This window comes from Pseudorca crassidens, chromosome 7, assembly GCF_039906515.1.
Source record: "Pseudorca crassidens isolate mPseCra1 chromosome 7, mPseCra1.hap1, whole genome shotgun sequence".
NCBI classification, from domain to species: domain Eukaryota; kingdom Metazoa; phylum Chordata; class Mammalia; order Artiodactyla; family Delphinidae; genus Pseudorca; species Pseudorca crassidens.
Window position 1 is genome coordinate 2,370,428 of NC_090302.1, and position 22,073 is coordinate 2,392,500.

Consider the following 22,073-nt stretch of genomic DNA (forward strand, 5'->3'; position numbering starts at 1 on the left):
GGGTCTCGGGCTGGGAGAGGGGTCTTCAGGTTGAGGCTGCACAGGCCAGGTGAGCAAGTCAGTCTTTTCACTGGCTTCCGTTGAGGACGTGGCTTCTGTTGGGTCCCAGGCAACAGCGTCCTGGGGTTCGTCCTGCTCCATTTCTAGTGCTCTTTCAGTGAGGGGCCAGGCCCACCCTGGGTTTCTCTTCTGAAGACCTGAGTTGAATAAACATGGGGGAAGCATAAGGTGCAGTGGTTACTGTTGGCCAGACCTGGGTTCAAATCTTGCCTCGGCCACTTCCTAGCTGTGTGACCTTGGGCAAGTCACTTAACCTCTCTGAGCGTCCGTTTCCTCATTTGTGGCGTGGAGATTATGCTCGAGTCCACCTGACATTTCTGAGAATACAAGAGACAGTGTGTGTGTATGCACTGCAGCACGGGGCCCATACATGGGAAATGTGGTTATTTTATTACTAACTCTGTGTCCTGAGACCCTCTGCTGTGTGCTGGGGATAGAGAGGTGAATTGGATCTCACCCCTCCCCCTGAAGAAGGGGCTGAGAAACACCCTCAAACTACCTGAATACCTGTGACGTGAGAGGGCTCTGGTGCAGCAGCGGGGCTTGAGTGGGGAGGAAGGAGGCCTCAGTCAGAGGAATCAGAGCAGGCTCGGGGGCAGCGTGGTGGAGGAGTAGCCCAGAGGCCGCCCAGGAGCAGAAGCAGGGTCAGGGCTGCAGCCCGTGTCCTCCCGCCAGGAGGACGTCTGTCATGGGCACTGGGAACCGGACCTGCACGGGCACGTCCAAGAGGTACCAGCTCTGCAGAGTACAGGTGAGGCTCCGCCAGCCGGGACCCCCTCCCCCATCCCCCTTCTCTGGCAGGTCTCAGGGCAGCTTCCCGGTGGCCCTGGGCCCTCTGGACACTCTGTCCAGGGCCTGCCACTTACACCCTGTTGAAGAGAAGGGTGGTGAGGGCCTCCGGGCTCAGAATCCCCCCTTCCGGCATCAAATCAAATTTGTGGTGCCCACCACGGGCTGCGGGCACCTGAGGGGAAAAGGACCCACTTCTGCTGGCGGAACTCCAGCACGACCTCAAGGTCTGGGGTCTAGGGGCGCGCGCGGCCCCTGCGCTCAGCGTGAAGCCTGCTCGCGGGTCTCCCCGGGGGACTGGGGTCACCGGCATCCCCCCTGTGCGCCCGCCTCTGCTCTCTGCGCCCTCCACACCCAAACCTTCTCTGTCGGTCGCGTGCTGCACCGAGGTGGCTGGGTCTGGGCAGGAGGTGCTGACCCTGGCTCACCCTCCGGTCACCTCTTGATGGGGCCAAAGCCAGTCTGAACCAGACCCCCTGGACCGGGGGCGGGGCAGAGAGATGATGCTGTGCGTGTCCCCATGTCCCTGCGTCCACGTGTCTGTGTGTCTGTGTGGGCACACGGGGGGAGTTAGGGGCTGGAGGGAGGCGAGCGGCCATGACCTCTGTGCTGGCCTCGCTGGTCAGCTGCCCTCCTGATGTGAGCTCGGGAGGGAGCCCTGGCCCAGTTCGGCTTCTGGCCGCGGCGTGAGCAGCTGGGCCCCGCGCAGGCCCCTCCCCTCTGCCCCACGGGCCCCTCTTCTGTGAAGTCAGGCCCACGCAGTCAGTGCCCGTGTCCCAGGCACTGTGGCTGTGGATGCGGACACGCAGATGGGCTCCTGCCCGAGGACGCAGGGTGCGTGGGGACCCCACGCGAGCACCGCCGAGGCCGGTGTCCCTGCCGCTCCATGTGCGGCCGGGGAGAAGGCCGGGGCGGTGGGACTGAAAGGATCCAGCCCAGAGCACGGGGAGGGCCAGCACACGTGGGTGCTGGAGGCTTGGTCCTCCCTCCCTCCTTCCAGAGAGCCCGAGAGACGGAGAGCACGGAGGAGAGCCACTTCCTGCTCTGCCTGGACAAAAATGCTTTTGTCGGGCCGAGTCCCTCCCAGAGCCTCCCGCCCTGTCTTCCCGCTTCCCAGGAGTGTCCGCCGGACGGGAGGAGCTTCCGCGAGGAGCAGTGCATCTCCTTCAACTCCCGTGTGTACAACGGGCGGACGCACCAGTGGAAGCCGCTCTATCCCGGTACTGTGGCCCTGGGCCACCCAGCAGGGAATTCTCTGGCAGGATCTATACCTGAGGGTCACTTCCTGGAGCCTGTGGGAGGGAATGTCCTCGTCCAGTCGGTAGGCAGGTGGGGAAACAGGCCCAGAGGTGGCGGGGGGTGGGTCTCGTCCAAGGTCATAAGAAGTTCAGGCGGCAGCGTAAATGACTTGGCCTCTCCCGCTCACCGGGTAAGTGCAGGGTCCCCAGGACCGGCAGCCCAGGGCCATCAAGTCGGCTCAGACCTCCTGCAGAGGGTACACTGCCCCCCACTCACAGGGCGGCAGAGGCTGGACTTCCAGAGCCTGGGCTGGGCCAGATCACCTGCATCTTGGTCCGTTTCTGCCACTGAGACCCCAGGCAAGTTCTTTCCATTCTCCAGGCCTCCGTTTCCCCATCTGTGCCATGAAAGAAGGGCCGTCTCAGTGCGGGGGAGGGGAGGTCCCTGACCCTGGCCCCCGCCAGCCGCCCTGAGACCCTGTCTCCCCCATCAGATGACTATGTGCACATCTCCAGCAAGCCGTGCGACCTGCACTGCACCACCGTGGACGGCCAGCGCCAACTCATGGTCCCCGCCCGCGACGGCACGTCCTGCAAGCTTGCCGACCTGCGAGGGGTCTGCGTGTCTGGAAAATGTGAGGTTGTTCAACATTGTAGCAGAAGTACCACCGGTCTCCTTGCGCCGGCCGCCCACCTGTCCACCCAGGCAGTGGCGGCCCCGGGGCCCGGGCCTCAGCGCCCTCCCAGCAGCCTCTCCACCTCCCTTCCTGCAGCCCATCGGCTGTGACGGGGTACTCTTCTCCACCCACACGCTGGACAAGTGTGGCGTCTGCCAGGGGGATGGAAGCAGCTGCACCCACGTGACAGGCAACTACCGCAAGGGGAACACCCACCTGGGTAAGAGCCCCTGCCGCTCTGGGTCCAGGGCCCGTGGGATCCTGCCGCCGGCTGCTAAGTGACTGTGCAGGGTCCTTCCCCTCCTGGGCGCCCCGATCCTCCACCCAGGCCCAGCAGGGCTGGCCAGTGGCTCTGTAAGGCCCCCATTGGCTACAGGGAGAGCAGCAGCTCTGTGTTGAGCACCTGCTGGATACTAGGTGCCGCAGTGCTCACGGGGATTGGGGACCACATCTGACCCAAGCGCAGCCTTCAGGGAGATGTTAATACCATCCTTAAAAGGGGGAAACTGAGGCACGCGTTCCGTCCTCACCGCTGATATGAGATTGAGGTCTGGGCGCACAGATGCTGGGGCCTAAGCTCTCAAACCCTAGTTTCAAGGTCTGAAGCGGTGCCCAGGCTCCCGCCAGCTCTGCGCCGGCCGCAGCACAGAGCCAGCCCTCCTGGGGGTTGGGGGAGGGGCGGGCAGGGGGTCTGTGCCTGTGACAGGACTTTGCACTTTTGGAAGGATATTGCTTCTAATACTCAGTCTTGAACTGAATACATTCCTGGGTCTCAGTTAATGCTTGTGGGATTAAACTGGGTTATCACAGCCTGCAGACTGGGAAAGGCAGGGCAGCTTGAAACCCATTTGACAGATGGGGAAATTGAGGCCCAGGGTGGGAATTGCCGGCTCGAGGTCCCTCAGTGAGGCCAGGTGCGTCTGGACTAGAGCCAACCCCTCGAGAGCCCCCAAGGACCTGGCTGTCGGGACCCCCACGTGTCCTGGAGGTGGAGGGGACGGACACTTTCGGAGTTAGAGTTACAGGGCTTGGACGAGAGACCCAGGGATGGACATGCCGACTGAGGAGAGGCAGGGTGAGGACAGGAGGGGTGTCTCTAGCGGAAGCCCAGCCGGGCAGGGGTCTGAGTAAGGCAGGGCGAGCGCAGTGGGCAGAGGCCGCTTTCTTCAGAGGCCTAGCCGTGGGAGGGCGCGGGCAAAGACATCGCGCCTTTCCTCCCTTCCGTTCACAGACCTGCTTTTGGGACCTTCCGCCAGATGCTGCGGCGTCGAGCTGGCAGAGTCAGGGTTCAGAGGGTGCGTCTCTTTCTGAGCGCCTCCTGGGTGCCAGGTGCGGCAGTCAGGTTCATGCCCGCGTGGAGCTCTCAGCTTGGGGGCCCGGGGCTGACCCTTACCCAAGCCCACCTATAACTCTACCAAGTGCACTGCACGGAGCCAAGTGCAGCACGGTTAACTCGCTCCCGGCTCTTGACTCCGGGTGGGGACTACCACTGCTGTCATTTTACAGATGTAGAAACAGAGAGGTTAAGAAACTGGGTTAAAGTCACACAGCCAGAGGAGGCAGAGGTGGGTGTGAACGCAGACAGCCTGCTCCCGGGTCTGTGGTCCTAAGCGGTGACGCACATGCTCCCCTGGTAGATGTGTGCGAGGTAGCCGTGGTGAAGAATCTTGGAGCTGGGCGCTCATTTGAAAACGAACACGCATAAACCTTCATTTAAGTAAATGATATTTAAGCAGAGTCATCATTTCCTGATCGTTTTACCTCTATAACTCTTGTGTCTGTCAGCTGGAAATACTAGGGCAGCAGGTAAACGACTGTGTCCCTTTTCCCGACTCTGCGCCCAGCGACACAAGCTGGCAGCTTGACATCGGCCACAGTGGGTGGAAGCGCTTGTCCTCCGGAAATCGGCCGATACTGCAGGTCACAGCTGCTCCTGTCCTCCTGCCAAGAGAGCCAGTGGTTAGGCGTTTAGGGGCTCCCCACGGGCCGGAAGGACCAGCTCAGGGTCTTCAGGGGGCCGTAAATGGGGGCGGCCGGCAGGAGCGGCTCACCTGGCAGGCGGGCCCACGTGCCCCTCGGGTGACTTGGGCATCGACCCCAGCAAACCTGACTCGAGAAGCCCCTCACCACCCTCTCCCAGACGGCTTTTCACTCTGAGGGCTTTAAAACAACCTCCCTTCTTCTCCCAGCAAACCCTCTACCACCTGCTGGCAGCACAGTCCCTTCCTCAGACCTCTGCCCCCCAAGACCCTTGGTCCCTTTGTGGGGGGCTCTGTGAGGGTCTCCGTGGCTGCCACCCCACCTGACTGGGGCCTTCGATGACAGGCCCTGAGCTGGGGCCTCGTACTTTCTCATTTACACCTTTGAATGTAGCAAGCCTTTAAAATCAACGTGATGGTGTGACAACGTGGGTTTCTAAAATAGCACCGGTGATGACGTCCTCAGGGCCGGGCTCTGTGCTGCCCAGAATCTCCTCCGTCAACTAGAGTGGGGGGCGTCATCCCTGTACAGGCGAGAAAACTGAGGCCCAAGGGCTGCAGCAGCCTGCTCAGGGTCAGCTTGGTGGTAGTGGCAGAGCAGGACCCACGTATGTTGACTCCGGCAGACTTATGGTCCCTGTGGCCTGTGGCGTGCCTCGGAAGGAGCAGGGCAGGTACCAGGGAGCATCTCCCGCAGCCTTGGTAGGAAAGCGTCTCGGAAGCGGGGAATGCTGGGGCCGTGCCGGAGCCGTGGGTCAGCTCTCCCGCGGCAGGGCGTGTTCCGCCAGGTCCTGGACTTGCCTCTTGGGCCCCAGGTGCGCAGCTCTGGCAGCGGGGAGGGGCTGCCCTTAGACGCTGCCCCTCACACGCCAGGAGTGCAGGAGGGTGGTGGCTGCCGTCCTGCAGTCGAGAGGCAGTGGCCACAGCCGGCCTGCCGCTCACCGCTGTTCCGTGTCCCCCAGGTTACTCTCTGGTGACCCACATCCCAGCCGGCGCCCGAGACATCCAGATTGTGGAGCGGAAGAAGTCTGCGGACGTCCTAGGTGTGTATGTGGGGCCTGGGTGGCGCCCCAGGGGCTGTGGTTTCGCATGGGGTGAAGTGTGTGGGTTCTGTGTGGACAGGGGACACTTGACCTTGGGTCCCTCCTTGCAGGCGAGGGATGGCCCCAGAAGCCAGAGTTTGACCTGGGTGGGTGCACGTGTGTAGCATGTGGCGGCGGTGGTGGGGGTGTCGTAGGGAAGCTGACCTCACCCCCACGTGGGCAGAGGTGTTGCACTCAGAGTTGCTTAATAATGGAGGGGGTCATGACTCAGGTAGTGAGTTCCCCATCCCTGGAGGGCAAGGCACAGGCAAAAGCTGGAGGGGCTGGCGCGGCCTCTCTGCTCCCCCCGCTGCCCTCCCAGGTCCGAGGAGTGAGACTCTGGGGCTGAGAAGGTTGAGGCAGAGCGAGAAGGAGTAGGTGGCCAGTCTGAGGCCATGGGTGACGAGAAGCAGGGGTGGGATTCAAACGCCCGTCTGGGGCCCTCGAGTTGATGTTTCGGCCACTGGACTGTCTCTGGTGGGAAGCTGGCTTCAGGAGGGGTCCTGGAGGATTGTGGAGTCATTGGCATGGTGGCTGAGGCGGTGAGGCCCCACGCTGGTGACAATTTCTGGAAGGGCTCCCTGTGCAGTGGGAAGTTGGCGGGGCAGTGCACCTTGTCTGCACCCCGGGGGAGCCCCTTCTGGCCGAGGAGGGCAGATACTGACATCTGTGAGCCGATCTGCGCAGGGCAGGTGGGGGACCCCGGGCAGGGCTCACCTCCCTCCCTCTCAGGCCAGCTTCTCGGGGGCCAGGGCTGGTGGGGCGCGACCACCCTTCTAAGGGGACGCTGGGGTGGAGGGTGGGTCTTTGCTAAAGATCCTCAAGGTTGAGCTCAGCACGGGCTCTCAGCCCTTCAGGCCCCGGGGCCCCAGTGCCTGGGGCCCTGAGCCCCAGCCCCCAGCCGGCCGGTCTGCACGCTCCAGGCCCCAGCCCCTGCGGCCCGAACACAGGGGCCAGGCCTCTGCCAGGCCGGTTGCTCTGTGGCCCGCTGGGAGGGTGGTGAGGCCAGGAAACACCGTGTTCCCAGAGCTGGCTGCAAAGCCATCGTTCTTGAAACAGACGCGTGGAAATACCAAGGGCAGCCTCGGAGCACTGGGAAAGCCGCAGGAAGGAAGGTCGCTACTGTCAGGAAACAGGTTTGGACTCGGGCTGGGGATTTAACCCTGTGCACAGACCCAGCCCGTCCGTGTCCCCCTCGCCCAGCTCCCGCTCTTGTCCCCGTTAGTTTTCAGCGTCGCCACATGGAGGGTGTTTTTCCAGCAGACGCGTCCTCCTTGCTGCGTCTGCCTGATAATAAATTAACCGCCCATCTCCTCCGCTTGGAGTTGCATCAGAAGCTTTGGAAGCTGGACTCTTCCCCACCGTCGGGCCAGTTCCTGGCACGGGCTCTAAAGAAACCCTCTGGAAGACACACTGTCCCCGAGGTGGAGCCCCGCCCCACGGCCCCGGGCCTCCCAGGGAGGGCCAGCCGTCCCGCCTCTGGACAGATGTCCAAGCCCGTTGCGGGGGGCCGCACGTGCGTTCCCGCTGTCTGGGCGTCATCGCGCTCCAGTTCTGGGAGTGGATGTCCTTCTGAAGTCCTTGGTTCCAAGTGTCCACCGGCCTCAGAGAGAGGCTGACTGGGAGCCACACGGCGGGGAGTGGGCCGATCCGGCCCACGGTCAGCCGGGTCCCCCGGTCTGGGCGGCAGAATGTCATGCTCCCAGCGAGAGCACGGAACTGGTCAGCTTGGGGTCGGGTAGGGCCTGCTGGGGCCGCTGGGACAGGGCTGCAGTGCTGCTCGGCCTGGGCCCTGGTGGGGCACTACGGTCCTCTCCCCGTGTCGGGGGAGGGGAAGCTGGGGGTGCCAAGTCAGCCGGCTCACATGGGGAAGTCTGCAGCAGAGCCAGGCACGGTGGCCTGGCCCCAACCTGGCGGACACCTGCTGTCCAGCGTGTGTCTCGACCTGGCCGCTTGGTCCCTATGCTTTACCTCACCTCTCAGCCCCAGGCCCTTTGGGGGCGGCAAGAACGGCAGGACCAAGTGGGCCCTGGGCCAGCCACCCTCAGTCGTCCAGACAAGCCCTCGTTTATTTTAGGCTGATAGGAAGGAGGGCCCACATCTCCCTGGCCAGGGCCACATGCCGTGTGCAAACAGAGCGTCCCACTCCCACGACGTGCAGTTTCCTGTCTTTGGGTGTTTGGGGAGGGTCGCAGGGGTCCACAGGTTGGCCAGAGGCCCCGAGTGCGAGGTCCTGCCCCCCACCCCATCCCCACTCCGGCCGCTCCGGCTCAGGTGACCAGGCAGCTGTGCCCTTTCAGCTCTTGCAGATGAAGCCGGCTACTACTTCTTCAATGGCAACTTCAAGGTGGACAGCCCCAAGAACTTCAACATCGCCGGCACCGTGGTCAAGTACCGGCGGCCCATGGACGTGTACGAGACGGGAATCGAGTACATCGTGGCGCAGGGGCCCACCAACCAGGGCCTGAACGTCATGGTGCGTGGGCCGCGGCTCCGGGGCTTCCCCAGAAGCCGGCAGCAGGCGGGGGGCTTCCGGGCCAGCGCCTCCACGCATCTCGGGGTGGGCCTCATTCCTTCAGTCCCTCGTTCACTCACTGAGTCACTCCCTCGACCCAGCCCTCACTCAGATTTTCATTCCTTCACTAGTCTCCCATTGACTCATTAATTCATTTACCTGTTCACTTGTTCACCCAAGCACCTGCTGACTCACACTCTCACTTGTGTGACCCTCCTCTCCCCTCCCTCCCTCCCTCCCCTCCTTCCCTCCTTCCTTCCTTCCCTCCCTCTGTTAGCACCCCTGGAGGATGTGCACAGCAGGAGGTTCTGTGCAGGGCATCAGGAACTGTGTGGGGAGATGAGGACAGAAGGCTGGATGGGGTACAGGGATGCAGGACCCACTCCCCACTCCACAGGTTGGGGTTCAAGCCCCCCATGGAGTTCCCTACCCTCAGCCCCATGGACACTGTGGCATTCCTGCCAGGTCCTCGATGCTGAGGGACCATGGCGGTGCTTGTCACGGCTGTCCCCCGATGCTGCACCCAGCGTGCTCATGGCTTCTGGGGGGAGTGCGTGGGGTGTGAGCAGAGGGCAAGAGAGTTTGGCTTGCTATGGCCAGCTTGCCGGGACTTTTCCCGTGGCTACTGTCTAGAAATGAATGGCATTGCCGCTTGGTGCCCCAGATCTGAAAAGGCAGAGGAATTATCACCGAGATCAGGTGATGTCAAGAGGCTCTTGGAGGCCTGCCGGCTTTCGTGGAGGCTGAGGGATACGGTGGGGACAGAGCCCAACCACCTGACCAATGCCAGAGGCTGGCCCATGGCAGGGGGCAAAGACGTTCTGTCTCTCACCCGTTTGTTTCGTGCCCCTCCCAGGGTGGGCGCCCTGTAGTGTGCCTTAACAGGTGCTCCAGAGACCTTCACATGTTACGTCTCCGCCACTGATCCAACGGCGCGTGTCTTCTCCAGACCTCCTCATGCCCCATCTTAAAGTCTTTTCCATCCAGGCTCCCGGCCAAGCCAAGCGCACTGCCCACGAGTCAGGATTTATTCTTGCTTAGGGCCACTCTGCCTTCCAAACAGATTGGGTGACCACCTTACAGTACGGCCTGAAGCCCTCTGGGAGGATTTTCCTTCACAGCAATCCCATTTTCAGCTCACACCCCCCGACCAAGCTGCCGCAGCTCAGAGCCGAGTGTTGCCATGTCGCTCCTCTCTGTCTTCACCCTAAGGGCGCTCCGTGCAGCCGTAGCTGTGAGCTGAGAGAGGGATGCTGGTACCGGAGTCCTGGATGCTGGGAGGCTGGCTCACCCGCTCTTCCGTCCCTCTAGCCCTGGGCTGCTGCTGGGCCCTCCTGACCCCGTAACTTAACGGAGTTGAGAGACCTCATGTTATCATGTTCGGCTCTAGCTGCGTGGGTCACTTGATGTCCTGCGGTCAAAGGGTCATCTCTAGTAGGGTCTGATAGCACACCAGGAGGTTTTTTCAAATAACGTCTATCTATTTTAGGTGATATGGCCTTCCTCTAGAACACTAGGGGTCTACGTTATCATTTTCTTAGCAAAGTTTGCCAGAAACTCCACAGTCCTTCTTTCCCCACCACAGACACCTTTACTACTGCAGGGGCTGCTGGGTATTACAGCCCAGGTGGTGGGCTGCTTGCATCACAGCCTGGGCCTCCTGCAGAGCCCTTTCTCCTCAGGACCCCACTCAAGGCGATTCCAGTATATGGATTGGACCAATATTCCCTGATGCGGAAATGTTGTGTCCTAAATTCTTCACGATTGGGGGCATGAGATACGATGTTTCCCTTTATTTTCAAGGAGATGTCTTGTGCTGCCCTAGACTATTGGACCCTGAGATTGTCACTGATGTGGGGCCAGTCTTCACAGGAGTTAATCTCCGATCCTCTGGAATACGTATGTTATACCAAGGCCTCCAGTGCCCCTTCCTGCTCATCAGGTCTGATAAACATGATGTCGTCAATGTAGTGGACCAACGTCATGTTCTGTAGGACAGTCCAGACCCGTTTGTGCCGTGTTACGACGGGAAGCGGGAGAGTCAACCATAGCTCTGGGTCAGAGCGCTAAATGTGTGAAACAGAGCGCTTCTGCTTCTCCTTCCTGATGGGGGTAGAAAAGAATTTGCCAGATGGTCAACTTGAGGGCATGTTAATCTGCTCTAGGAAGGATGCCACATCTGTCCCAAAGCTGCAGCTGGGGCTACGGCTCGGTTGAGTTTGCAGGAATCCACTGTCACCCTCCTGGATCTGTCTTGCTTTTGTAGGGGCCAAACTGTTGAATGAAATGGGGGCTATGATGGGGTCAGCACCCCTGCATCCTTTAGGTCTTTGCGCGGCACTGATCTCTGTGTTTCCCCCCCAGGATGCAATATGGTTTCTGATTTACTCCCCGCCCAGGTCAAGCAGCCAACAGGAGAGTTCTGCTGACTCCCAGTTATGCGTTTGGGGGCTGGGTGAGCCTTAGATCCAGCGGATAGACTGTCAACCAGACCTGGGCCTTGTTTGGGCCATTACTTGTCATCCACGTGCTCTCACCGTAACGGGGACAGTAATGATGCTTTGGGTCCCTGGTTAACAATGACACCTTGAACCCTGGTCCCACAATGTCTACCCGTTTCTCCACTGAGCAGCTCACCAAGTAAATAGCTGTGGGCTCTTTGGTGGGAGAACTGGGGTAATCATGATCATATCAACCAGTTGGGGATCATTCTTCCCGGGGACCTGGCTATTCCATCCTCCAGCAGATTCTGGGTCTAAAACATGGTCCAGGAAACCGGGCAGCGACTGTGACGTTTATGTGGCAGCTGTCGTCTGCTTTGCGGTCATCCACCCGCGATTTCTTCTGATCATACAGGTTGAGAAGAACCTTTGCTGGGCCTATGCGTTTGTCCCCTAGGAGTCCTTTGTTCTGTCAGCCGTGCCCAAAGGCGGCTCAAGCTCCCTGGCTACCGTGTCAACCTCATTGCTCGTTACAGTACTTGAGCCCCCTTGTCCGATTACCATGGACAGTTCAGCTCTGTACTGGCATCTCCTGCCACCGGCCCTGGCCTAGGAGGACACCCAACACCATCCCTCTAGGTGTCCCTCTGAGTGACGTGGGTGACCCTTCACCATCACGCTTCCTTTCACTGTGGCGGCCGGAACGTCCTCCAGGGGATCCTGCAGAAAATAGTCACCTGGCGGCTTTTCCAGCCTTTTCCTCCCTCTTCCGTCGTCTGCCGTGGTGGTGTCAGCACGGGTCCTCCCCTTAGTGTGTTGGCCTCACCTTCCCGGGGTGCTTGCGAGCGTGGTCCCTCCTCCATCCTGAGCCGGGGCTCCCACAGGAGAGACTCCCCCCATCAGGCTCAGCTTCTGCCGTCTGCCGCGGCTGGTTCTGCAGGGTCGTTGCCGATGGCCCCGTCTCCCCCGAGCAGCCCCAGGGCTCCCCTGAGTAGGTGAAGAGGGCGCTTAACGTGAGCCATCAGCCAGGTGGCCCTGGGAGGAGGTGGGCAAGGCCCTCAGGGAGGCAGAGGTCTCCGTACGATCTTCAGGAGAGGGCCAGGTGCTGGCCTTAACAGCAAGGAATGGCCACTTTTTAGGCTCAAAGATTCAGGGGAGTCTGAGATTTCAAAATTTTTAAGCAGATTGACTCAGACCCCCACGCCCCAAGTCTCCTCCCGGTCGGGCTCTTGGCGAGGTGGAGAAGCCAACACGCCCCGGCTCTCTGACGTTCTTCCACCTTTTCTGGCCCTGCTGGAGGACACGTGAGTCTCTGTGTAACACCTAGGAGGTAACACTCTGGCTTGGCCTTAGGTTGGAGGTTTGGTGGTGATGTCACCCTAGCCTTTCATTGTCTATCTCCAAAGCGCCACATTCCGAAGACCTTTCTCCTTTCTCAAGGTACACCCCTAGCCCAGCCAACTCCCAACACTTGAGACATGGCGCCCAAAGCACGTTTTCTTCCTCTGATGTCTCATTCCAGCCTGACACCTGGGGGGATCTCAGGGCTCCTTGCACCGCCAGGGAGGGCTCGCGTCACCCCTGCTGGCAGGGGATCCCGCTCCAAACTCCTATTTGAGAGCTGCTTCCTGGGGCTTCTGACACCGGCTGACTTAGGCGGCGTCCCTCGAAGACCCGCGAGCACTCAGTCGGGGGAGCAGGACAGTCAGGGGGGAAAGCTGGGGGGCGACGCAGTCTCGACAGAAACCTCAGCCCATCCCCCAGTCAGCTCTGATGCTGGGACGGTCCTCAGGGGCTTGGGCCCTGGTACTTGCGCTCGGCTGGCAGTGGGGGGCTCCGGGGGGAAGGTGGTGGGGACGGTGCACTCTTATAACTTGGGGTTTCTGGCACGTGGTGATAGTAACATGCAGGTTGGGTTTTAATTGGTTTTATTGCCTTTAAAACATTGTCTGCACCCCGCGCACACTTCACTCCCTGTGCCTGGGGCGGACGGCTCCCTCTGCCCCTTCCCTGGCCGCCTTCGCCTGTCTTTGGACACGGACTGCCCCTGGGGCCACCCATAGCCTTGGGTGGGCGTGGCAGCGTTCTTCGGTCAAGGGTGAGTCCCTGGGAAGGACTCGGCTGCAGGCCGCCGCAGGAAAGCCTTCTGCAGCTCAGGGACAGGAGTCTTCCGTCCTCAAGGGGCTTGTGGGCCGCGGGCCGCAGCAGCCGCTCCAGGCTGGTGGGGAAGGGGCTGGGGTGAGGGGGGGCTTGGAATCCCACCTCTTCTCCTCCCCCAGGTGTGGAACCAGAACGGCAAAAGCCCTTCCATCACCTTCGAGTACACGCTGCTGCAGCCGCCGCACGCCCACCACATCCAGCCCGTCTACTACAGCTTCTCAGAGCCCACCGCAGACAGCACGGAGAGCCAGGAGCTGGACGGGGCTGGGCTGGTGGGCTTCCTTCAGCACAACGGCTCCCTCTACGGCCAGGCCTCCTCGGAGCAGCTGGGCCTGGACAACCGACTGTTCGGCCACCGGGGCCCGGGGATCGAGCTGGGTCTGAGCAAAGGCCAGGAGACCAACGAGGTGTGCGCGCAGGCCAGCGGCAGGGCCTGCGAGGGGCCCCCCAGGGGCAAGGGCTTCCGAGGTAACCAGGAGGAGGGGCGGGGTGGGGCGGGGCTTCCCAGGGAGAGGGGCCTCGGGTGAAGGGTCTTCAGAACCCGGCACCTGCAGAAGAGGGTGACAGAGGGGCCGGTTCCATGCAGGCTGACCGGGCAGGCCCAGGGCCGGCCCTTAGCAGACATCCTCTGCACATACCTTCCTCCAGGTGGGTATGGTTATCCCCATTTGACAGGTGGGGAGACTGAGGCTTAGAGGGAGGGGTCTTGCCTGTGTCACACAGTCCACCACGGAGGAGCTGGGGGCAAATCCAGGATGGTCCGGCCCCGTAGCCCGTGCTCTCACTCATTCAGTGGAGACAGACAGACAGCATAGCGCGCGAGGTGTGACCAGAACTCTGGGAGGGAATGACGGGCAGCTGAGGGGCACAGGGAGGACCTCGAGTTCTTGGAGAGGGTGACCCCTGACCTGAGGGCTCCAGAGCAAGGTTAGCCAGGGGAGGGCATGGGAGAGGGGCGGGGGTGAGGGGCCCAGCGAGGGCCAGCCTGGCGGGACAGGCTCCAGGGGAAGCCGCAGGAGGTGCAGCTGAAGACGCAGCGGTGGGTCACAGTCCCTGACCCCCGCTGCCAGCTTGGCTGTACTCCTGAGGGCCGTGGAGTGACACGTCGGGGCTGGGCTGGACCATCAGCCCTGCTGAGGGGTGGAGGTAGAGCAGACTTGAGGAGACTCCCCTCACTGACTTGGGGGCAAGTTTCCAAGACCCTGAGAGTCTTCAAGTAGGAAACACTTTAGAGGCGGTGTTCGTTCCCTGGGGCTCCTGCAGCAAACTCCCACCAACCGGGCGGCTTAAAACCTCAGAAACGTATTCTCTCCCCGTTCTGGAGGCCAGAAGTCTATGGAATAAAGTCAAGGTGTCGGCAGGGCTGTGCTCCCTCTGGAGGCTCCAGGGGAGGGTCCTTCCTGCCGCTTCCAGCTCCCGGCGGCGCAGGCGTCCCTTGGCTTGTGGCCGCATCGCTGCAGACTCTGCTCTGTCTTCACACGGCTTCTCCTCTGCGTCCGTGTGTCTCTGCGTGTTCTCCTCTTAAAAGGACAGCAGGCGTTGCAGTTATAGGGTCCGTGACGATCTCACCTGGAGATCTGTATGTCTGTGAAGGTCTTATTTCCACATAAGCTCACATTCTGAGGTTCGGGGCAGATGTGGATTTTGGGGAAACCCTATCCAACCCACGGCAGGGGTCAAGCAGGCTCCCCAACAGGAGGTTGTCCAGGCCGGCTTGCGAGCCTCCGCCGGGCGATCTGTGTCCGCTCATCGGGCAGAAACCTGCCTCTGGACGCTTCCCGGTTCAGGTCTTTGCTGCAGCCCCCCTGCTCCGCCCCTGCCCAGGGCAGCCCTTGCCCCGCCACGAGGGGGCACCGGAGGTTGAGCCACCCATCTCCCCTGTAGACGGCAACGCCACCGGGACGGCTCGTGCGGGACACCAGGATGACCAAGAGACCGGCGCCCGTTTTACCTCCCAGGAGCTCCTCTCGGCCAACGCCATCTCCGACCAGCTCCTGGACACGGACTCCGACTCCAGGGAGGTCCCCCTCAATGAGACCAGCAACAGCATCTTTGCACAGGGCGCCCCGAGGGGCTCCCCGGCCGACAGCCTCTACGTCGAGTACGAGGAGAACGAGGGAGCCGGTGCTTACCTGCTCAATGGGTCCTACCTGGAGCTGAGCACTGACAGAGTGGCCAACACCTCCTCCGAGGCCCCGTTCCCCAACGCCAGTGCCAGCCTCCCTGCCTTGGCTGGGAACAGGACGCAGAAAGCCAGGTAGGAGGCAACTCCCCAGTCCTCTCTGGGGGCTGCTGAGTGAGGGCCGGGACGGAGGTAGGTGGGAGAGAGCCACCCCCGCCCAGGGTTCCCCCCCCGCCTCACCCCGCGGATCTGAGCAGGGGGTCAGAGGCCTGGGTTTTAGCATCTTTTCCACAAGTTAGGTCCACGGGCTAAGGCTGGTTCCGAGTGCCCACGTGTGATGTGATTCCAGGAACTGGGGGGCAGAGGGGGAGGAGGTGAACGGTTCTGAGCACTTGGGGCTAAGTGTTCCGTGTGCACAGAGACATGTTCTCATCACAAACAGCCTTAGCTTTAGGGAGGGGTATTGGGCTCAGAGAGGAGGTAAGTGACGTCCTTAGGGCTCAGAGACTGGAGGCTTGGGGTCCTTGGGTTCTCGGTCTGGATGCTCATTGCACATGCGGTCGCTGTGCATAAGGTGGGACAGCTCTCGCGGGAGACCATAATGTTCCCCGAAGGTGGGGTGGCTCAGGACAACCTTCCCCGCTGGCCAGGGAGGAGACTGGGGGACGGTTCAGTGGGGTCCCCAGCCAGGGACCAGGCCCCGAGTCAGGCACTAGGAACAAGGCCTTCTTCTGTGGGGCTGGAGCTGCCCTGGGACGGGCTGTGGGAGAGAGTCCAGAGCGAAGGACACGCTGGGGAGGCCTGGACAGTCACACTTGGGGACACCTGAGTCGTGGCTGGCCCTGGAGGAGTCTGAGGCCAGGAGCCTCCCCGGGTTGGGGTCAGCTGGGATCATGGTGGCTCCAGGCCTCCACTATCCCTACTAGAGGACAATTCCCTGGGCCGATGATGACTCCCCTGTTCTCCAGGCTAGCAGGGCAGCGAGGCTGGTTTAAACAGACCGAGCCAGGCTCAGCACCCCTGGTGGCGAGCGGGGACTGGAGGCAGGAACAAGCCCACTGTTTTTTTTTTTTAATTAATTAATTAATTAATTTAAAAATTTTTGGCTGTGTTGGGTCTTCGTTGCTGCACACGGACTTTCTCTAGCTGCGGCGAGCGGGGGCTACTCTTCGTGCGGTGCACAGGCTTCTCACTGCGGTGGCTTCTTTTGTTGCGGAGCATGGGCTCTAGGCGCGCGGGCTTCAGTAGTTGTGGCACGCGGGCTCAGTAGTTGTGGCTGGCGGACTCTAGAGCACAGGCTCGGGCTTAGTTCCCCTGTGGCATGTGGGGTCTTCCTGGACCAGGGATCGAACCCGTGTCCCCTGAACTGGCAGGCGGATTCTTAACCACTGCGTCACCAGGGAAGTCCAAGTGCACTGGGTTTTAGTTTATCTTGTTTTCTGAGGACCCACACAAACCCCTTGGCCTTAGACACCAAGCCAGTGGAACCCTAGCCAGGGCTGAGGATGCAGAGGCGGGCGTCCTTGGGGAATTGAGTTTGATGGAAGATTTGGGGTTCACTCTTGCGGTGAGGTGAGTGGAGACGACTCTCTCACCCTTCCCCGGGGATGAGAGCAGGGAAGCTGGGCCCCTGAGCCCCCAGGAGGTGCCCCCCTCTTTTCTCAAGCTGTTTTCCGAGGCCCCATGAGATACCCAGGGCACATCCGGGGCAATCCTGAGGCTCTGGGTGGAATTCTTTGCAAATGTGGCCAGAGTGGGAGGTCTGGAGCCTTCTGCGGCTGCCCTTCTTCCCATAGGGTCCATCTAGGCCATCTGCTTGCCTGGCCCGGCTTCAGAATGCAGGGAGTGGGCCTTGGGGGTGTGTGGCATCCAGCGGCCGGAAGGGCGAGACAGGCTCTGAGTCTGAGGGGGGCGTTCAGAATCAGCCGGTACTTGCTGTTGTGATCTGGGGCCAGCTACTCAGGGCTCTTCTCACCCCCAGGGCTGGCCAGAGGATTGAGTTCCATCTGGTACTGAAGCGCTGAAGGCACCTAGTGAGGACCCAGCAAACGGGAAAGATCGTGAACACACTGAGCCTCGGGGTGGGGGAGGGGCCCTTCTGGGACCACGACCCCGTGCGAGGAAGGCCGCCCATCTCCCGGTCAGGGTCCCTCCGTGAACGGGCTTACCGGGGGGCACACAGGCTGCTGTTTAATTTGGCTTCAGGCCTGGAAAGTGCCAGTGGGTCTCCATCCCAACCCTCTCCCCTCCCCGCCCCGTCCCCATGGGACCTGGACCCATCGGTGACCCTCTCTGGTCCTCAGTTCCCCATCCCTGAGCGAGGGGCTTGTCAGACAATGCTTCAGGGCCCGCCGGTCGGGCACTCAAGGATTCTTAAGCCAGGTCATGGCACAAGATTTTGGGTCCTTAGGTCACATTATAAAGAATGTCTCCTGCCCTATCCCAGTTGACTCCCACCCCACCCCTGGGCCCTAAGGGGAATGATTGGGTTTCCAGTGCCGCGTGGGATGCAGGAACCAGTACAGTGATGGTCATTACTCAGGAAGTCCTGACGTGGGGAGATGGGCGGCTCCCCCACCAGCTGCTTCAAAGTGCACCGTGGACCAGAGGCCAAAGATGGTCTTTGGAGATAAAGGGCTGAGGGAGGTGGCGGGGTGGAGGGGGGTGGGGGAGCCGCCAGGGCAGAATAGCCCTGTCGCAGCGAGTTGTCCAAACACAGGAAGTCGCGTCTGCTCAGAGAGGGCGAAATCAAAGGGGCAGCCCAGAAAGGAAAGGTTATTTTCATCTTCTCAGAACAGCCCCGAACAATCAAGGGACGCCCCGACACCAGACGCTGGCGTTGGGAACAAGCGTCCGAGACACAGAGACACAGGGTCCCCGTCTCAGCCTGGATCGGGGGTGGCGGGGGTGGCGGGGAAGCAAAGCACTTTATGAGCCGTTTATAAACACGCGTGGCGGTCCTGGGGAAAGGGTCCAGACGCGGGATCCGAGGCATCGCAGGGCTGGGGTGGTCCGAGCCTTTCGGGTCAGAGGGTACTACCTTCCTTCCAGATGGAGGCGGGTGGAGGGTTGGTGGTTTCAGCGATTTCCTGGGTGTTTTTCTCCCCAGGGCCCCACTTCCGAGAACAGAGTCTTTCAGGCGTTGCACTGTTGTGCAAATACACGTTTCGAGAGGCGGGACAGGCGCCCATGCGGTGCTCCCACGAGCAGTGCCATGTGGGCAGCCCCCCCAAAAAATACCTTTGGTGCTTAAAACCCGAAGGGTTATTTTGAACCGCTTGCTGTCTCTCCAGAATGAGTCACGCTGCCTGCTGGCCCAGAAGGTGTAATTAGACGAAGATGGCTTCTCCATGGGTGGGGTGGCCGGGCAGGGGCTGGATCTTTTCATCCCCTTTTGTTCTTGGGGAGAATTTAAAGCTGTGGAAAGGAGGGTGGGGGACCCAATCAGCACATTTCAGAATCAGGCTCTTCCTCCCCGGGGAGGTTCCACAGGTCCCGTGTTCTGAGATGCTTGGGTCTTGGGTGGGTGGAGCGCCCCATCTTAAAGTTCCCGCTCACTTTTGAGGAGGAAAGAGGCAGGACCTTCCCCTTCCCCAGTATGTGTGGAAAGGCTGGGGCAGGTTCCCGGTGGGGACGCCACCAGGTGAGGGGTCCCAGCCGCCCGCCTGTGGCCGGCTGCCCTCGGCTTTCCCCTCCCTCTCCTCCCTCTCCCTCCTTCCTTGGTTAACGGAGCCCCATCAGTAAATTCGTTACTTGAGGTCCGTGGGTAGACCATTTCCTGGTTCTCAGAGCACGATGTGTCTTCAGGGCAACATTTATGCAAAAGTAAAGTGTAAGAGCCGTTCTCATCCACTTGTGAAATTCCAGAAGTTGGAAGACAAACGGTAAACTCCCAGTTGAATCCAAACCAATGTCTCTATCACAGAATTGACTGGAAGGCCTTTTAGAATGGATGCCCTGCAACCAACCCTCATCTAAGCCTGACCTCCGGGTGACAGAAAGCCCCAGGGAAAGGACCTGCGAGCGTGCTCTGTGAGAGGGTCTGAGCTTAGGGCGGTCTTCAGTCAGCCCCTCTGGGCAGGAAGGGAAGTGGAGCCGGGCGGTGGGGTCTCAGGGACGTGCCGTCCCCCGGGCCATGGGACCGCGTCCCCTTTGCCGGCTCTGGGGGTGGCAGGGCTCCAGGGGCCGCGTTCAGACTCAGCCGTCTGCATCTCAGAGCAGATGCCCGGGCTCTGGGAGCTGCCGCCACCTCCCTCTGCCCCTGCCGAGTCCAAAACGAGCCTGCACGTTGGATACGGAGGTTGGGCCCCAGCACACCGACTGGTTCAAAGAAGCAAACAGTCCTAACAATAGTTGGCTGGGCCGTCTGAGTTCCGGCCAAGAATCCTAGCCCGTCGCTGGCGGGGACCCAGCCCGGCGTTCCCTGGCACAGCAGCCCTTGCAGACCTGGGCAGAGGCGTCTGGAGGGGACGCGGCCACTCCCCCGTCTGCAGCTGAGCTTTTCTATTTTGATCGTCGGAGCCCCAATGGCTAGTGTGCCCCATTCAGTCAGAATCCCAGCTGAGGGAGGCCGTGGGAGAGAATTCTTGCACCTTCGCAGCACACCAGGTGCTCCTCCGGTCCCTTCCCGGGGACAGGGCAGGAGGAATCTGCACGACCCTGCTAGAAGGTGAGAGCGAGCAGGCTGTGTGTGTGGAAGGAGCAACTGCGATGTTGGGGAGCCCCAGATTCCTCACCCCCCAGCCCCCGAAGGTGCTCTGACGGCTGCAGGCCAGTGAGCTCAGACAGTCATTAAGATGGAAAATGCCAACGTCCGTTCCTTCCTACAACCCGCCGCCCCGTGGGCGCCGCTTCCCTTGTCTCTGTTCTAGACGGTGGGCACTGGGACCCCGACAGGTGGCGATTCTGCCTGGAGCTCAGGACAGGTCCACGAACATATCCTCCCGTGAAACTCACCCCCTTCTCTGCTTCACCTGCTTTCAGGACCAGGCCCAAGACGCGCAAGCACGGCGTGAGTCCCGCGGACATGTACCGGTGGAAGCTCTCGTCCCACGAGCCCTGCAGCTCCACCTGCACCACAGGTACCCGTGACGGGTGCCGAAGGGCGGCACCTGCTGAGCCCACCTCGCCGGTGGGTGCGAGTCCGGGCTTCGGGGCCCATGCACCTGCTTGTAGCCCCCAGTTGCCCACAGGGAGCTTATCTAGCAGTTTCCTGACCCACGAGGCAGTGCGATGAGGTGGGAGTTTGGATGTCCTTGTGCTTACGATGTGCTGGACCATGGTAAGGCCCAGCCGCTGGGGGGTTATGCAGCCCCCCAAAGGCTCCCTCGTCATTCTTCATATCACACCTTGTTAGAACAAACATCCTGGTTAAAAAGTAAGAAATCTCAGGTGGTCAGGATTGTACTTTTGCTTACAGCAAATGCAGGAGCGGGAAAGAGACCCACGTGGTCTGTGGCAGAGGGAACTGTTGGGATTCTAGGACCTCGTCCAGGGAGGAAGCAGGAGGGGAACGGAGACCCCCGGGGCTGCCTGGGCAGATAGACACGTGGAGTTAGTAAGTGTCTGAACCTATGTCTGCTCACGTGGCTGGGTGCCACCACAGCAAGCTTCTGGCTTACAGCCCAGGGCCTGGGGCTCCATCTGCCGCCAGCTCTGGTCCCCTCCCCCTGGGGACTGCTGCAAGGTCAGATGCCAGACCCAGGTCCGGGACCTGTGGCAAATGTAGGGAGACCCCGGGTGCCGCCTTATGTATACCTGCGACTTCGTGTGTGGGTTTGGGCAAGACGAGTTACTGCCACTCAAAATGTATGATCCCCCGACCCTGCCCTTGCACTCCCACCCCAGCTGGCCAGAGCTCTGGATGTCCCCTGCGTGCTCTGGCCAGTGTGGAAGAATTAGCAAGCCACCGACTGGAGCCCGGGCAACCGGTGGTCTGGGCGTGGTCACACCTCCTGCAGCCCTGGTTGGCATCTCAGGAGGAGGGCCCGAGGGAGGACCTGGGGAGGGGGCCCCGCAGGGCTCTGAAAGGACCACAGGCTCTCCGTCTTGGGCTGGAATCTGGGGCCCCCTCCTTTTACATGCCCCTCCTCCCCCAGCAGGGCACGGGACAGGCTGAGTTTGGCCCCCTGATATTCTGGAGGGCGCGAGGTGGGCTTTGTGGGGTATGTGGTGAACGCTTGGGATGCGCTATTTGGTCCACCACACCCCATGCCCTTGGCAAATTGCTTAATCTCTCCACGACTCAACTTTCTACCTGTAAAACGGGATGTCCGCCTTTCCAAGCGTGGTTACAGGGCTAGACACGAAACGAGAAGTAAGTTGTCGTGGCCAAAGCTGACCTAGCGGGCGCCACGGCCAGCACTGCTGCTGCTGGTCTCGGGAGAGGACAGGGCTGAGTGCTGGGATGGGTGCGGGAGGAGCCGGCCTTGAGAGCCTGCTCCCCAAGGGCAGGGTCCTCTTCTGAATCGGGAGCCCCGATGTCATCCCCACGCACGCCGGGATTGTCACAGACCACGTGACTGGGAGCGTCTCCTGTTCCTCCCGGACACATCGCTGCCCGGGGAGGTGACGTCGCTTGAGATCCCTCCAGGACGAAGCAGCCTCTGTGGCGAGGGGCCTGAGCCTGGCCCTGGGTGAAAGATGGTCCCCAGGGAGGTCACAGCACCATCTCTCCATGCCCACAGAGTGGCCAGGCAGGGTATGGGCAGACCTGCCCTGGGTGGCCCGAGGCGCAAAGTAGGACGAAAGAAGAAAGGAAGTGAGAAAGACAGATTTGGGCTCTGCTGAAAGGAAGCGCTCTCCTTTAGACGAGCCTGTCCGGGACTGGCATGAAAGGCCCCGACGCGGAGTGGGCTCCCCATCACTGCAGAGGCACCAAGCTGGGCATGGGTGGCGCTCAGCAGAAGTGGTGGAGTCGGGTCCCTGCTGAACGGGACCTCCGTGGCCGGCTCTCCTCCAAATCCCACCGTACCGGGCGCCGAGGCCGGGCCGGCGTTGGGGGCAGGGGT

General features: G+C 61.2%; 1 protein-coding gene across 6 annotated transcripts in view; it reads left to right on the forward strand.

The window, feature by feature from the left end:
- ADAMTSL2 (ADAMTS like 2) overlaps positions 1-22,073 on the forward strand; it is a 35,923-nt gene that overhangs the window by 3,789 nt on the left and 10,061 nt on the right. For 5 of the 6 annotated variants that reach the window (XM_067742708.1, XM_067742710.1, XM_067742706.1 and 2 more), the window contains 9 exons: positions 736-811; positions 1,967-2,069; positions 2,582-2,727; positions 2,861-2,984; positions 5,706-5,786; positions 8,126-8,301; positions 13,061-13,409; positions 14,826-15,198; positions 20,047-20,144. In XM_067742708.1, the coding sequence (XP_067598809.1) occupies positions 736-811; positions 1,967-2,069; positions 2,582-2,727; positions 2,861-2,984; positions 5,706-5,786; positions 8,126-8,301; positions 13,061-13,409; positions 14,826-15,198; positions 20,047-20,144 (1,526 nt within the window). Of the gene's footprint in view, positions 1-735; positions 812-1,966; positions 2,070-2,581; positions 2,728-2,860; positions 2,985-5,705; positions 5,787-8,125; positions 8,302-13,060; positions 13,410-14,825; positions 15,199-20,046; positions 20,145-22,073 lie in introns of those variants that run through there. The other variant, XM_067742712.1, reaches the window with a different exon arrangement.